The sequence below is a fragment of the Limulus polyphemus genome, unplaced genomic scaffold (assembly GCF_000517525.1).
Source record: "Limulus polyphemus unplaced genomic scaffold, Limulus_polyphemus-2.1.2 Scaffold5384, whole genome shotgun sequence".
Taxonomy (NCBI): domain Eukaryota; kingdom Metazoa; phylum Arthropoda; class Merostomata; order Xiphosura; family Limulidae; genus Limulus; species Limulus polyphemus.
In genome coordinates this window covers 27953-43728 of record NW_013670994.1, presented here as the reverse complement: position 1 = coordinate 43728, position 15776 = coordinate 27953, and the positions used below count along the sequence as shown (strand labels likewise).

At 30.3% G+C, this 15776-nt stretch overlaps 1 protein-coding gene across 2 annotated transcripts in view; it reads right to left on the bottom strand.

Moving 5' to 3' along the window:
• Nucleotides 1–15776, bottom strand: part of LOC106472499 (rap1 GTPase-activating protein 1-like) — a 45895-nt gene that overhangs the window by 12011 nt on the left and 18108 nt on the right. For both annotated transcript variants that reach the window (XM_022401077.1, XM_022401078.1), the window contains 8 exons: nt 13772–13825; nt 12070–12153; nt 9828–9928; nt 8334–8463; nt 5769–5917; nt 4937–5102; nt 3237–3503; nt 2397–2464 (listed from right to left, as the gene is read on the bottom strand). In XM_022401077.1, the coding sequence (XP_022256785.1) occupies nt 2397–2464; nt 3237–3503; nt 4937–5102; nt 5769–5917; nt 8334–8463; nt 9828–9928; nt 12070–12153; nt 13772–13825 (1019 nt within the window). The remainder of the gene's footprint in view (nt 1–2396; nt 2465–3236; nt 3504–4936; nt 5103–5768; nt 5918–8333; nt 8464–9827; nt 9929–12069; nt 12154–13771; nt 13826–15776) is intronic.

Below are 15776 nucleotides of genomic sequence, written 5' to 3'. Positions count from 1 at the left end.
AATTGATGGAAAAATCCCTTCTTCTGCATAGCTGACCAACAACTTTTAATTCCAGTGAAAAAATTAAATATTTTATGAACTATAAGTTTGAACTCTTAATTTTGAAAAGAGATCCAGATGAAAGCAAAGGTAAAAATTATAAAAGTTTTAATTAATTAGATTAATTAAATCTAATTAATTAGATATTAGATATAAACACAATTAATTAGATATTTCATATCTAGAAGACCAGAGAACTATTAAAATGGTGTATCCCTGTTGTGGTCATTCAGATTAAACTTTCACCTAGATGTGTTCATGGCTTTTATATTTATTGTATTTATAAATAAAAGTGATGTTCTCTGGACTTCTAGATACGAAACTGAGCAAAATGAAACATTTAAAGTTTTTATGAGGTGCTAATTTTGAAGCACCACAACTCAACTGTGATAAAGTTTATTATTATTATAAACCAAGGCTGAAAAAAAAGAAGGGTTTATCATTATAAATCAAGCTTGAAAAGAAAAAAGGGGGTTAGTTTGTTATTGGTCTTACATATCGTATACAGCCTTGTGCACAAATCAATTAGACATTACATCATTTTTACTGTGATGTAATGTCACACAAACAACAGATCTATGGGTCATGCTTCACTAGGGTAATAGGATACCTTAGAAATTACTGATTACAGTCAATTTCTGTCATCTTAAGTATATTTTATTATGAAGAATAAAAACCATTCACTTCTGATCTTCCGACAACTAGTATGCAATTAATATTTAAACAGAACATCGCTTTTATTTATAAATAAAATAAATATAAAAGCCATGAAAATATCTAGGTGAAAGTTTAATCTGAATGATAACAACAGGGATACACCATTTTAGTAGTTCTCTGGTCTTCTAGATATGAAACTGAGCAAAATGAAACACTTAAAGTTTTTATGATGTGCTATTTTTGAAGCACCACTACTCAACTGCGCTGTCAGAAATGAGGGCAAAACATACAAGCCACTTCTATTAAGACTTTTTGTGTTGCATGTCCAAACCGACCTGATAAGCTCGGGTTTCTGGACTGGTATGCGTCAACACAGGGTATTTTGTTGGGATGGTATTATGTTCTTACTCGTAATCTGTTATTGTCAGTAAAAAAATATTTGTTAAAAATTGTTACCAGTCCTACTGTCATACAAATAAATTTCTTGGTAATAGTTTCAAACTTGATGTGTCATAGAAATGTTAAAGCTAATATTGCTGGTCGTAACATTGCTAAATACAGGAGACAAACTATGGTTTGACTGACAGCATTGTTAATTTTACTAATAATGTGCAAAAATATTGCTTGCATATTTATTTTTTACTCTTTATACACTTCAGAAAATAACATATAAAACTTTAATACTTTCAGTAATTATGATAAAGCTAAATAAAAAACTTATTTTTATGTTAAACTGACCACAAGTGTAGGATAGTTGTCATCATTTTTGAATGTGTCAAACTCCCCCCAACCAAGCAGTTCTGGAAATACTAAAAACAATGTAACATATCATTAACTACAGCATTAGTAGAAAAGTGAGAATAAATTTAAGCCACACACCTGTAAAGCAGACAAAGGTAAAGAAAATTGGCTTGGAATTGTATTTTTACTCGGTCATCACACTGATAACATTTTAATTTATTTGTTCAGTTTTCAAACAACAAACGAAAAGTGCACTTTTTTGTCACACCAGCTCACTTGTGACACACTTACATCGATCTAGATAGTCTCACATAACATCGTTAAACAAGTTCTTGATCAACTGAGTACTGCAGTTTCAAGCTAACTTAGCTCTCCTCAGCCTAGTTAGTTCAGTGGTAAAACATCACCCAATAGCTGCTATAGACGGTACCAAGTTTGAAAGGGATAATTTTTTATATTTTACACCCTTACGTGAAACTATTTCACCATATGCACAGTTCATATAGGGATTTAAATATTATCGTAACACAGAGAGTATTTTTTAAGGGTTTTGATATACCGATACTATCACAAACAAACTGTTTTGCCAAAGTTTATTCAAGTATATCAACAGTTCTTTTTATGCAAGTTCAGTGTTTTAATTTCTTAAAGTTTGATTTTAAATATTCCTGGTCTTACTGCTCAACAAGGATGGTTGGATTTTTTTAATCATTGCATTGTATGGCAATAACACAGGATATCAATCTCTTTTGATATCTTTAGTTGTTTCTTTTAAAAAAAAATAAACAAATTAAACCATCATACTGAGAATGAACTAGCAAAGAAACTAAATATCCATTACGATGATATATGAAAGAAATCACAATGATATATGAAAACTAGAAAAACAAATTTTATATAACTAATAATGGATACAAAAGTTAAAAGAAAATTGGAACAAAAAGAATTTGATTTCTGACCTGTGTGTAGATCCTTGGGAAGGGGATCTCTGATACCAATACTTTATTGAACCTGAACCTTTGATACTCTGCAACATTCAGAAAAAATGTGTTTTTTTAATTAGATGCTTTTAAATAAGTTGTTAAAAGATATCAATAGAATTTGTGTTGTCTTTGTTCTTATCAGTTTATGGTAATAATAATAACATATTTTAAAAATGTATGGTAATATGCCACAAGGCTTAGGAACGAAACACTGAATTTAGGTGAATGGCTGTTGTGCATTTTGTAGCTGAAATAAAAGTGTTAGTTGTGTGACTTGTGCCCAGGGCTTTCAGTTAAATGTACATTTTGCCAAGTTTATCTAGAGTTTTGAATGTAACATTTACTACCAAACCTATTTTCCTCAGGTTAGTTGTAATAAATAACATGACTCTTAAGCCAAACTAGTTACAAGAACAAGTTTCATTCTGCTATCCCTGTATTGTACGGTTTAAATAAACAAAAAGACAGCTTCCAAAATAATGAAATGAAAATGTCTTGAATCCTGTGATGTTAGAGAAATATAGATGGCTAGCTGTATCTGGAACACTATACCAAGCCTTAAGAAAGGAATTGTTGATATAAATTTACTATGTCAAAAATTATCTGATGTAATGTTTCTCTTTTAATAAGATCTTATTAAAAGTATATATTTCTTTCTGAAATCCTCATTTGCGAATCTGAACAAGTACAAGTGATTTCATTTTAATATTAGATGATTTTAAAAATATTCAATATCACTTTTAATAGAATTTTTATATTAGCTACTAAATGTTTTCATAATTATTAGAAGCCTGCACAACTACTACTGGCACTTACTGTAGGAGTTAAGTCCCCAAATGTTGTGTTACTACTACTAACACTAGTTGAGGACCGTTTAGGTGTAACATTGGAAAGATTGGACTCTATCGACTGACTTCTGGATCTTCCAGTCAAGGCCTTCCGAACAGAGTCAAAGAAACGTGAGCTTGTACCATTAACATCAGTTTTGTTGTTTTCAAAACAGGGTCCTGTTCCACAGAATTCTTGAGTCTTCTGTACAAGACCATCATGGAGGGATTGTAGAAGAGAGGTTCTTGTTCGATCCTGATACCAAAAAATAAAATTTACTGTTGTTAAAAACTACTAGTTTTTGAAATAGAATAAATATTTAAAATATTTTTGAAGGGTAAAAATTCCACTTTATGCCAGGCTTAGAGCTTAACCAATATATTAACAGCAACGAAACTTAAGTTATAATCAATGTATAATACATTTTTTTTTAAATTGAAGTGCTTTTTTATTCAGTGGATCACACATATGAAAAATCATGAACTTCTAAAAAAAAAAAAAAAAGGATTTCACATTTACCCTCAGAAATGACTTTTCACCTTTTGATGTTTTATGTCTTGTACTAAGGTAACAGAAAACCACTAGTTAATAATATTGCCTATATAATGATTCAAGATTATTCTAAGGGGAAGATCTCAGAATTCATAGGTTTTTTTTTAACCATTTAGACAACTGGAATAAAACAAATCATATCTCAGCAGCCATAATATAAAATTACAGGTTTTTTTGCAGACTAATATTAAAATAGAAATGTTTTTAAGACAGCTACAGTTAACTGGCACAAGTAGTGAACAGAATAAGTAAGAAGTAATAGGAAGGCAAATTCTGACCATGTGTCTTAATGCTTGATCAATATAATTCTTAAAATGTTTGAAACTTGGCATACATTTTTTTTTCTTATTACCAAAACAGCACCATAAGCCTTATTGTTTCTGATAAAATATTACCCTTCAAAGGGAAGAGATTATTTTAATAATTAACTGAAATATGTTTAATACAAAAGGAATATTGTATTTAATTTGACAGCTCAGTCACAAATATCCTGTAATAAAAATGTTAAAAATATTTGATGGAACTATTAAGTCATATCTTTGCATAAATTCAGAATATATTAAGTTATGTTTAGGTAAATCTGAGATTATAATGTTTATAGGATCAGTGATTAACATTTCTGAATTGAAAGATATTATGTAGAGATGTTTACGCTTGTATAATATGATTTTAAATCTAGTAGCAGTTATTTTTAGTTGCTGCACAGTGGCTCATAGAATGGCTCTGAGTTGTTGTTTTGTTTCACTTGACAGATTTGAGATCTAATTACAGTGTTGGACTCTGAAGGTCAAACCCTTTCGATTGACCTATATGAACACACCCAAGATTTCATAGATTAACTAATCTTGCCTAAAAGAATTTCAATTTGAGGGTAGGCTGGCAGAAATCCTGATGAGTAATAAAATTGAATCTGGTATATGTGTGTGCCCCATGCTTGGTATTGCTGGTGCATAAACATTTGCTAATAAAAAGGTTAAAACGTCTCGTGGATTAATTTACTCTAACCCTGCCTAAAAGATTTCAAGTGCTGCGGTTATTGAGGATTCCCTTGTTTGTATAGTTTTCACATTACAACTTTATCACAATTGCAAAATCCAAGCCTTTCAACCAAAAAATATTATATGAAACTGCTGTACCTCCAGTTTCGCAAACTTTTCTGACTTGTAGCATGCATGCTCGGCATTGATAAGCTTAGCAAGAAGAAATTCTCGAAACCGATTTCCTTTGGTAAAAACAGCAGGCTGTGGTAGAGGTGGACCAAAAAATGGAACATCGTCTTTTGCTGTAACTGAAACCTTGTATCTGAAAATCAAAGACAAACTAAATTTTAAGTTTCTATCTTAAGATGAAGATTAAAAACCATATATTTCTGAGCTTCTGACAATTAGCATGCAAATAATATTTGTACAAAATATCACTTTTGTTTATAACATACGAAACATAAAATATATACAATCTTCTTGAACCTTCCATGAAGCACATTTATGTGGAAGTTTAACTTATATCGCAAGAGGAATACACCTTTTTAACAGTTCTTCATTCTTCTAGATATTAATGAAACTAAGCAATTGTTAAATGTACATTAAGTTAAGTCTGTATGAAAAATGTAAAGGTTAAGCTAGGTGCAGATACTTCTTTTACAAATTATTTGAGAGGTTAAAAGACAAGAAATAATAGTGATGAATAAAGGATCCAAAGAATAGAGCATCAATAAAATATGCACAAAAAGTGAACCTAAAAAAAAGAAAATGTAAACGTACTTTTTAACTAAGAGTAAAAAGTGGACAGAATTAACGAAAAAAAAACAACAACAAGTACTCTACCTTTTAAGTGGGAAGATCTTTTTCAAGGAAAATTCATTAAAATACATTCGTCAACTTCAAATCTTCTGGAAAGCAATGAACCACACACACACACACACAGTCATAAAGCAGAATGTATACAGTAGAATTAAAAAAAAATACCAACCTTGTCTGAGGTGACTCAGGTTCAAGAGCCTCAACAACAATATAAGCATGTAGAAAATTAGACGCTATAATGGTGGGGGAAAAAGGAGTGTTGGAGTCCTGGAATATAATGGCTACAATGTCATTCCCAATGTGTCTCTTTCTTTGAAGCTGAAATAACAAAACAAGTAAGCACTGAGTGGTTTAACATCATGGTTGTAATGGGGAAAGTTCTATATAAATACTGCAAAAAAAAAAGTTAGCACCCTTTAATATCAAGATCCATTTCATCAACAAGAGCTTGTTCAAGACCTTTGGAGCAAGGCCACAATTTAGACCTGTTGAAAGCTGGTTTTATTATAAAGATCACTGACCACTCTTCACATATATTTATAAATTAAATAGGTACCTTGCAATTTCCTTATGACAAGTTAATGTAAATTGCCCTGTGCATAATGCCGTAAAGAACCAAGGGATCAGGTTATATAGTTTTTGTTTCTAGATTTTTGAAAAACGAGCTTAAGATATAAGTAATGCAATGAATATTCATATACCATTTTTGACCTGTCACAAATACATCAGTGTCAAGCAGAATTTTATTTCCTAATCATCACATTTAACTATATTTCAACCGAACATAAAATTTCTGTCAAAGCAAATTCTGAAATACACCTGACTAAGAGGTTTGCTTTAGTGGATTTACTCATAATCATCAAAGGTAACACCTTTTTTGAAAAGTTTTAATAATCTGAGGGTCATAAGAGTGTTCATGTACTACTAATGCTGTGAAGAGAAGTATGGTAGTAAAATTATGATAATGCATAGAAAAAGAATGTTGGAAAAGTTTAATATCACACAGAAAAACAGGACTCTCATACACATAATAATGTGTAGTAAAACAGGACTTTCTTACATTGTTGACAGGATCTAATAATACGTAGTAAAACAGGACTTTCTTACATTGTTGATAGAATCTAATACTCTGTGGTAAAACAGGACTTTCTTACATTGTTGACAGGATCTAATAATACGTAGTAAAACAGGACTCTCATACACTGTATATACAATATAATAATGTGTAGTAAAACAGGACTTTCTTACATTGTTGATAGGATCTAATAATGTGTAGTAAAACAGGACTTTCTTACACATTGTTGATAAGATCTAATACTGTGTGGTCAAACAGGATATTCTTACAATGTTGATAGGATCTAATAATGTTTAAAAACAGGACTTTCTTACATTGTTGATAAGATCTAATAATGTGTAGTAAAAAAGGACTTTCTTACATTGTTGATAGGATCTAATACTGTGTGGTAAAACAGGACTTTATTCCACCATTAATAAAATCTAATGACGTATCGTAAAAAAGAACTATCATGCAAAGTTTGTAAAGTTTGATAACGTGTAGTAAAACAGGACTTTCTTACACTGTTGGTAAAGCTTAATGATGTATAGTAAAACTGTCATGATATAAAAGACTGTTTAGTTTAGATATTATTGATTAACTTATTTTGTGAGTGAATATTTTATTATTGTTTAGTTTTTGTTATAATAAAGAGTTAAAAGCAGACGATTGTAGGAGGTTATGTTTATAATTCATTGACGCTGAGACTATTGAACGTCTCATGCAATACACTGATGTCAAAAATATAGAGATTTCTAGAAGGCCAGATGATTAAATGACAAAGGTATAAATAGTGTGAGATGAGTGAAAACAGCAGACAGACAATAGCAGAAGAAAGTTAGGACAAGAAAAAGTTTGGCGTGAAATTAACTATTGTAGAAGTGATAGGCCTAATGATTAACATAGGCACTTCAAAAGGAACAGAGGATATTTAGAAGAAAGAAGAGAAAACGATTATCGGTAACTCACACCACAATTGTAAGTAAATCACACAGAGAATACTAGTGCGATATTGATAGAGAAGATAGTTCGTCTTGTCAACTGAAATTCTAAAACAATTCAATAGGCTTAAGTGAACTTTTGACAAGAAGAAGAGAACTATATATAAATAGTGTTTATGATATGCCTGTAATATCTATAGTGTGAAGAATTTGTTGTACATACGTTTAACTTCTTTCAAATATATATTTTATTTTAAAAATAAGTAAGGTGCGTGCTGTTTATTTATCATTGAATTTATAGCCAACAAATCACAGACACCTACTGTAGAAGAATCCTAAGCCCAACAACGACACAGTATATATTCATTAAGAAGTATAAGTAAAAGCCGTTTAATTGGCAAAATAATTATATTTTTAATTTCTGGCAAAACAGCTAACAGGTAAAGTTGGTAAAGTGTTATAAAAATTGGGTTTTTACATCTCTTGGTAAAGTTTAAGAACACTTAAAAAAACAGAGGCTTCAAGCTCTGTCTGAAGAAAGTTACCAATGTGTAATGTACTGTACCTTTTTGTTCTGAAGTCTTCTTGGTGTGGTTGTACAGCATACCTTAATACCGAGGAAACAACAAACTTAACAAAAAATCCAACAAGTGTATTCCCACAAAAACATTATTCAATTCGTTTTGAAGTATTTCTTTGTCAATAAACATTTTCAGACTGTAAAAGAAAAACTTTGTACCTGTTGAGTATCCCCTTCAGTGTAGGGAAGAAGTGTAGAGACATGAAACATGATTTCACACCCTTGAAACTGGGTATATATGGACTCTTTGCCAGTCTGGCCATAATGGGTGTCAAGACCACCTCGAAAGCTAGAAGATACATCACAAATACATAAGCAAGAGGGTTGGAGAAATTTTTGACAACAAATAAGATTTCTTCCAGAAATATTCCAGCAAGATAGCTAATAGAGTAGTGTAAGTTTACCTAGAAGCAAATTTGTTCATGATCAGTTTTGAAATTTGGAAAGATCAAAGATCCAATTCTTTCTGATATTAGTGAACAATGTTTATTATTTCTTAAAGGTTACATTCTACACACAGAATCTACTATCTCACACAGCGATATTGCATGCAGAGGTATATAGCTTCAATAAATGCTCTATCAAGTTACCCAAATTTAAAACAGGTGATACAATCAATTAACTCTTAACATTTATTGCTGGCTTCTGATCTCATCCTAAAGTTGCAGAAAAATTAAACTACTAATAATAAATGAAAATGAAGATTTTACTGTAAACTACTCCATTTCTCTGATGGAATAGAATAAAAAAATAAATATGAAGCCCAATTACCATTCAATTCACCACTTATCACTTAGTTATTCTGGTGTCAAATGATAGGTAGAGCTTCATATTTATTTTTAGTATCTTAAACAGCTTGTCTACTGAATAATTTAGAAGAATAAATTAGTAGCATTATTCTTCAAATCCTATATAAACAGAGGTTCACTCTGGTGAGTAAAAACACCATGTATATAATATACAGTTTACCACTTCAAGAATCCTAGTCTTGTCTTTTAGATTTACTCTTGTCAAGAATTACTTTAGACGGGTGGAATTCCCCAATATCAGTAAAACGTGGTGAAAAGCAGAAAATTAAATTACAAATTGGTTTACATATTTGTTTTTATCATTTTAAACAGATTGTCTGCTGAATAATTCAGTTAGTAGTATCAATGCTATATATATTCTTCAAATTCTACATAAACATAGGCTCACTGTGGTGAGTAAAAACACCATATGTATAAATAGTATAACTGTGGTAAAATTCTAGGTATTCTTTACTGTAGTTTTAGTTAAAGAGGTATATTCATCTTCTACTGAAGAATATTGTTTGGGTCACTTTGATATGATTTGATGAAGGTGCTGCACAGATCGACAGATGTGTAGTCATCAACATCATTCATTAACAAAAATCTTTGATTAAATCTTGTCTGCAGTCAAATCAGGAACAAACAATAAAAGGTCAATACTGTTTATCAGTGTGGTATTCAGTCTGAAGAACAATATCTAAAAATATCTCTTACTGGGAATATATATATATTTATTTGTGCTAGTTCAAGAAAATAAAGGATTAATAAATATCTGAAAAATAAATTCAATTTTATGTAGAATTATATTTTAGATATTATAACTGATGCTACATTACAATTCTGAGCACAAAAGTAAAGTCACCCCTGGAAATCCTTTAGTTTGATGTGGTGTCCTAACATATTTAGAAATTCATCCATAGCAGGACTGTGACTAACATTCCCAAACAGCTCTTCTTCAGTTGTCTAAACCAAGAAATAAAAAAAAAAACGTTTCTTTCTTCAATGGTAATGCACTGTTTTCAAATACATTTTTACACTGTCTAAAGTTAACCCTGAAATACTGAATTTACATCGTTAACACTTTTTCTTGTACAAAAACAATAACTTTCAAGTCAAGCAATATGTTTTTTTACTGAATAACATTACATAATTGATCAGCAGAAAATGTGTGAAGTGTCTATAAATATTTTAGATCATGCTGAGATCTTTCATCAGATTTAACAACAAAAACAATTCTTAACTTGCTTTGCTTATATATATCCTATAACAGTCGATTTTTCTCAGACACTGATATAAGCAGCATCTAAACAAAAGTTAGTGTTGTAAGCTAGTTTTGGTATTACAGAAAAGGTTATTGGTCTATAAATAACAGAGTACAGACAGAAAACTATGCTCTTTTGTAATTGCAAATGTATTGTACCAGCTAAGATGAAAGTAACATGTATCATAATTTTTATCTAAAAACAGAAAACTAAATAATACTAGCACAACAGTGTCATATACTTTGACTAGATTACAAACTGGTGTTCAACATAACACAAACAGAAACACAAAACTGGAACTGGTGAAGCATCATAAATTTATAACTTGAGACTATTAAGAAATTTTTTTTATCAAAGTTTAACACACGTAGCTATTATAAGGTAGCCTAAATGAAGTTTTATTCATATGAATAAGAAAAGGTTGTTTCATTTTTCTTGAACAGCTGGTTTGGTCGTATTAAGCACTAAAACGAGCACACATTTACTAGTGCCAGGTGATCAACTATAATCTCTATATGACTGAAACAAGCAGGCTTTACAATAAACTCTTTGAAGTTACGGTGATAGCTTTTGTTAACCATTATTATATGTTGATATTATTCCATTACCTACCCATGTCTTTTTAAAAATAAAATGAAAACAGTTAAAGGAGAGAACTGATTAACTGATTAACAAACTCAACATATTATTCTCTAGATGATTCAGCAATTTTTAAAAGCAGTATTTTTAGCAGTTACATTGATTTCATTAGCCAATCTGTATAACTTCTGAAAGTCATTCATTTTGAGGTCTGTTTCTTTATTGAACTTGATGTTCAAGCATTAGTTTGAATAGGATCTGCAGAACTTAATACTAATTAAGTTGAACCAGACATACTAGAATAGCACATAAAAAGAAGGAAAGAATGGGTACAAAGAAATAACGTAAATTGTTAGAAGTACAAAATCAAACATAAGTAATTTTTGTAAGTCAAAATTCTGAATAATTAAATGAAGAAATTTAAAAAATCAATAACTAAGCTATTCATAAATCTTCTCACTGGTTTCAGCCCTTATTCTCCATGTGTTTTGCAATTCAGGTGTCAACCTAAGAATTTTGTTATATAATAATATTGAGGATTACAAACTCGTGATGAAAAAGTTTTCACCAAAGGTTAATTTTGTTTCTAATGTGACAAATGCTATCGTTTATATATTATTTCAGGCATAGATTTCAATTCACAGTAGCAAAGGCATTACTTCTTAATTTAGAATTTTCAAAGCCAGCATTACAAGCCCTTCTTAAATTGTATGTACAAAAGACAAGATTACAAAATGAAGCAAGAGTAAGTGGTCATTCAATATGTTTAATAAAGTCATTATAACTTTTTTGAATGAATGATGAAATCAAAAAGTGAAGTAACTATATAGACAGAATTTAAAGGTATGGTATTACACCTTAAACTTAATAACAACCCAAAACTTTTTATTAACTTTAAAGTACTCTATTCCAAGACAATAGATAGAGAAATAACTCCAAATTATGTTAATACCACTTTTGGTAACATGAATGTCAGGTTATTAACTCTTTAAACCCGTAACGTTTTGCGCATTCTGCAGGAATTATTTTGATGATTACCTAATAATTATTACCATAACTTATAAAATTTAAATTTTCTTAATTTTATGGATAATAACATGGTTTGGATTAGTTTTCAGCCAAAGAAACATAAATGTTATTGGACGCTGTCCCCGTCTGATGGGTAAATCCAGATTTTCGGCTGGACACTACTAGCATCTGCTTAGGTTTAAAAAGTTAGATTATGGCAGCATATTTAACTACTACAGAAAATATCAAACTTACCTGGGCATGCCTTTGGTAAATGACACCAAATTTGAAAGTATTGACCAAAACGTGCTCATCATAAGCAGTGAGCATTTCTGAAGCCTACAAGAAAATAAAATTTGAGAATCAAATTGTGTAAAACTGCATTAGAGGAAAAATTTATAATATTTAGTTATAATTTAAACCAGCTCTTAGTTTTAAAAACTTAAAATGTTATTTTTCACAGTTGACACAATAACAACACATCAGTGTAATAATACACAAAAGATTAAAAAATTATCAAAAAATAACAAACCAACTAGTTTTGACAAACGAAGCCTATCAAAACTAGTCGTTTTTTTATATTTTGTTAATTCTTTAATTTTTTATATAATATTATGCTAACATGTTAATATTGTTCTTTATGCATTTGCTCACAGTACTTTTCTTTAATATATTAACTCAGTCACAAAACAATCAGTTGGAGTAGACTGTCAAACAAATTTTTTAATTGAAAAAATGTTCAATCTACTTCAGACTATCTACTGCTATCTGAAGTACTAATAAAACTGTTTACTTCAATCTAATGTTCTTTCTAAAAAGATTGAGTACATATATTAAAATAATTTTGCAGCCTCACCACATCATTTCAGTCCATGTTGCCACATCCATTCATGCTCTGCTTGAAGAATATGCATCTTGACATTAGCCCTGCAGAATAGTTTCCATTGCAAAAGACTCCATCATAAGGCTGTCATCTCCAAAGCACACCCTACCTAGATGATTTCCATATGCTATCTAGTGTACGAGAACAACAGTTTCCTAGTGCCCATTTCAGCAGTCCAATTGCACAGAAATCCATAGGTCTTACATCCAGCAACTTGAGTAGTACATCTTTATATGAAATAGCATAAATATCAGTTTCATTCTCCAGTTGCTTGAGGTACGTGTCAATTGGGCAGGTATAGAAGTTTCTTTTCTAGACAAAGATCTATCTTGATTATGTTCAATACTGTTGCCGGGAACACACAGATACCTTTTTGCCAATGAGTTTTGTGTTCATGGATTCTCATTTTCATCTGTTACAAGATTCCACACTTTGCTTACCATAGCTACGATATGACTTGTTGCAGGTTTATTTCTGGCTGGTCCTGAAATCCCCATATTGATCCATATTCCTCTGTTTTCTAGTATCATTAGTACAATGGATATTCTCATCTTGGAAATTCTAAATCCCCAATCTGAAAACATCTTTATGTTCTTAGTGTATGAATATCTTATGTCAGAAAGAGCTGTTACAAACCCTTCCCAAAATTGATCATTTTTGGTGACATCACACTACCCAAACAATGTTTATTTACTATTAAGGTTAAAACTACACAGTGGGCTATCTGTGCTCTGCCTATCCTGGGTACCAAAACCTGATGTTTGGCATTATAAGCCCTCAGACTTACCAAAGAGCCACCAAACATAGTCAAAATGTAGTTCTGATAAATTCTGTTCTACTTTATGTATGTTGTGGTTGTCATGTGACATGTTACTTTACATATTCATAATCATTTTAATATGATATACTCAAACCTCTATTATAATTAAGCATTTAAATAAAGCTCACTGAATGATCTTCTGCTTTCACTTATTAACACCTAACACAGTTTAATACAGTATTGTTAGTTTTATTTTTAAATCACTAATTAAAATTCAGAGACAATAAATTTTGTTACTAAGCCACATCACATACCTTTGGAAATGTTACTGGTTGGAATCTTTCTGTTATAATCTGATCGCAAAGAAGCTGAAATAAACAACAATAACATTTAGCTTTATATTTCTTATTCTTATTATTATACAGCATAAACCTTTTACTGATTCACCAACAATACATTGGTTTATGTAATTTTATTTGATTGAACAATTATGACAAACTTCTAAAATAAAAATATAACTTTTCTTATTTCTTTAAGTTTTCAGAAAATAAATCCACAAGATGCATCAAAACAGTAATATTTCTGTAAATTGTAATGAATGATATAAATTGGATTACTACACTGGCCTAGACAGAAAAAAATTGTTTGTTTATTATTGGCAACACAACTTTCTGAGGGTTGGATAGATAGGTATATTTTTATTAAATATCTTTATTTAGAATCATTACTGTTGATACTTCTGTGGTGTATGTATGCATGTCTGTGTACATATAAATAAGATATCCATAAATTATTGAACACTTTTATTCAATAGAATGAGAGATATATAAAGATAAACAATTGTGATTTGCAATATAGTGGAAGCAAACACCTGAGGTTTGTCCATGACCAATGATGCCATCAGTATATCTGAAAAGGCCATCATAAATTCCCCTTGACATGGCTACCATTAATACATCTTTACATGAATACCATTCCTAGCTCCACTCCAAAAGTGTCCTGGTGATAATTAAATGTTCTTGTACCTACCAGATAATGTCCTTCACATACCCCCTAGAAACTGATACATTTTTGTGTATTCTAAATTACATTATTATAGTAATAGAAGCAATTTTTTTAAATGTAACAATTATGAGAAGCATTCAGGGTTAGGCCTAGGAAACACAGCCTGGTTTTAATATAATGTACTCAGCCCCTTCTCTTATAATCAGGCATTTAAATAAAATTGTGATAATGTAGTCACTGGATTAGTTTTAGCTTTCATTAAAATTACCTACTAAGACTTAAAAATTTTTTTTATAGCAGTATTTCTAGGTATAATACTAATATTTATTTTCTACATATATTTTCAAATTTATTGTTAGGTATTTTTTTCATGAGTTTATTGGTATCTATTTAGAAGATTTTAGAGATTATTCGAATGGAATATGACAAATGTATATTGAAAAAAAAAGTATATAATTGTCAGCCTCAAAATCACCATTCAGTTTTTGTTTTTTGGCTATTTGCAAAGTTTCTGAAATTCATCATCAGTTTTAGTATAAATATTGCATAAAACGTCAGATTTTTTATTTATAACAACTTTCATTTATATATTAAAAGTACACAAAAATTCATTAAAATAAACTTAATACATTCAAATTTATGGTCTTTATTATTTCACCTTGCAGTTTTGGAACATTTTTGTCCCTATCCCTTCTCATTTTGTACTCGTGCTGTTTCATAATAATTGTTTCTGCAAAATACAGTAATATATACATATATATTTATTTTCTTTTTAGCAGCCCACGAAACATTACGAGTTTCTGTATTTTTTGTGGGTCAGTCACCAACAGGTAACAAATAACTATATTTTATGGTCTGGTATATAAATTGCAATTTGTTAACATTGATAGAGTAGGTTACAAATGCAATAACATCAATTTTAATAATGTTAAAGACACTTGATTAGTGACTAACATAGCACACTGAATGTGCACATTGTGTTCACAGCTGAATGACACATTAGTAGAGTACACAAACCGGATTTCTTAAAGATCTAACCAAACTTAGACTCTGGCAGCAAACGAACAGATTTTATTACTTTACATAAGCCAATTTTTCACTGTTATTAATTGTGAATATAAAACCCTAACAAAAAATAGCTCAAATTAACATGAAAAAAGTTAAAACCCATTAAAAAAAATACCACACCATCTTGTTAAAATAACAAAAAGAATAGAAAATAAAATTAATAAACAGTTCCAGAAATCACACAATGTCAGTCCAACACTTCCACAATCACAACCCAGTGTTCCTGCCTGTGTTTAGACAGGATAG